Source organism: Geospiza fortis, unplaced genomic scaffold, assembly GCF_000277835.1.
Source record: "Geospiza fortis unplaced genomic scaffold, GeoFor_1.0 scaffold520, whole genome shotgun sequence".
Taxonomy (NCBI): Eukaryota; Metazoa; Chordata; class Aves; order Passeriformes; family Thraupidae; genus Geospiza; species Geospiza fortis.
The window spans coordinates 778-1,725 of NW_005054821.1; the positions used below are offsets into that span (position 1 = coordinate 778).

At 64.3% G+C, this 948-nt stretch overlaps 1 protein-coding gene across 1 annotated transcript in view; it reads right to left on the bottom strand.

The window, feature by feature from the left end:
* Window positions 1-948, bottom strand: part of LOC102042709 (receptor tyrosine-protein kinase erbB-3-like) — a gene marked incomplete at its 3' end in the record, with an annotated part of 5,529 nt that overhangs the window by 486 nt on the left and 4,095 nt on the right. Inside the window, exons 5-8 of the mRNA XM_014311445.1 lie at window positions 831-944; window positions 626-746; window positions 456-529; window positions 287-377 (exon numbers count right to left, since the gene is read on the bottom strand). Of these exons, the coding sequence (XP_014166920.1) occupies window positions 287-377; window positions 456-529; window positions 626-746; window positions 831-944 (400 nt within the window). The remainder of the gene's footprint in view (window positions 1-286; window positions 378-455; window positions 530-625; window positions 747-830; window positions 945-948) is intronic.

A 948-nucleotide genomic window follows, 5' to 3' on the forward strand; every position in this document is an offset into this window, starting at 1 on the left:
GACGGACAAGGACAGAGGGATGGGGGGTGCCGGGACAAGCAGGGGTGCAGGGACAAGGGGAGGAGGGAATTGGGGAAAATGGGGAATTCGGGATTGGGGGAAAGGGGGAATTCAGGGATTGAAGATGCCGGGGAATGCAGGAATTAGGGAATTCAGGGATCGGGAATGCAGGGATTAGGGAAAGTGGGGAATTCAGGGATTGGGAATGCGGGAATCAAGGAAAACAGGGAGTTCAGGATCAGGGATGCCGGGGAGGAGCGCAGGACACGCGGCAGGGGCTCCTCACTTGTACAGGCTCCGTCCCCCGATGGTCTCGAGGTTGGAGAAGACGCTGAAGTTGTGCATGTGCTTGGGCCAGGACTGGATGTTCAGGTACCCTGCGGGCACACCGGGGGCTCAGGGGGGTCCTGGGGGGTCCCAGGGGGGTCCCAGCCCCCCCGGCCCCCCCTCCTCACCTGTGATCTCCCGCACTGTGCGGAACACGTTCAGCTTCTCGGGGTCCAGCGCCGAGATGTTGCGCCAGGGGTCCCTGCGGGGCCAGAGGAGGGGTCAGCGGGGCTGGGGCGGGGGGCTGCACCCCCTAAACCCCCCCCGAACCCCCCAGATCCCAAATTCCATCCCTCACCCCTCCAGGCCCGTGATGAGGAAGTCGAGGTTGCCCAGGATCTTGGTGCAGTTGATGAAGGTGTCGATGTTGCTGGAATCCACCGTCTGGTATTTGCTGCCAGCGCCGGTGCCCTCGCAGGCTGTGAGGGGTGGGCAGGGGTCGGGGGGGGTCCCACAGCCCCCAGACCCCCCTGGGGACCCTCAGAACCCTCCCCAGCCCCTACCCTTGGGGCACAGCCCCGCGCAGGGCTCGCAGATCTTCAGCCCGTTCTTCTCCACCTCCATCTTGTCGTTGGGGCAGGCGCGCACGCACGAGCTCTGATCCACCACGAAATTATCTGC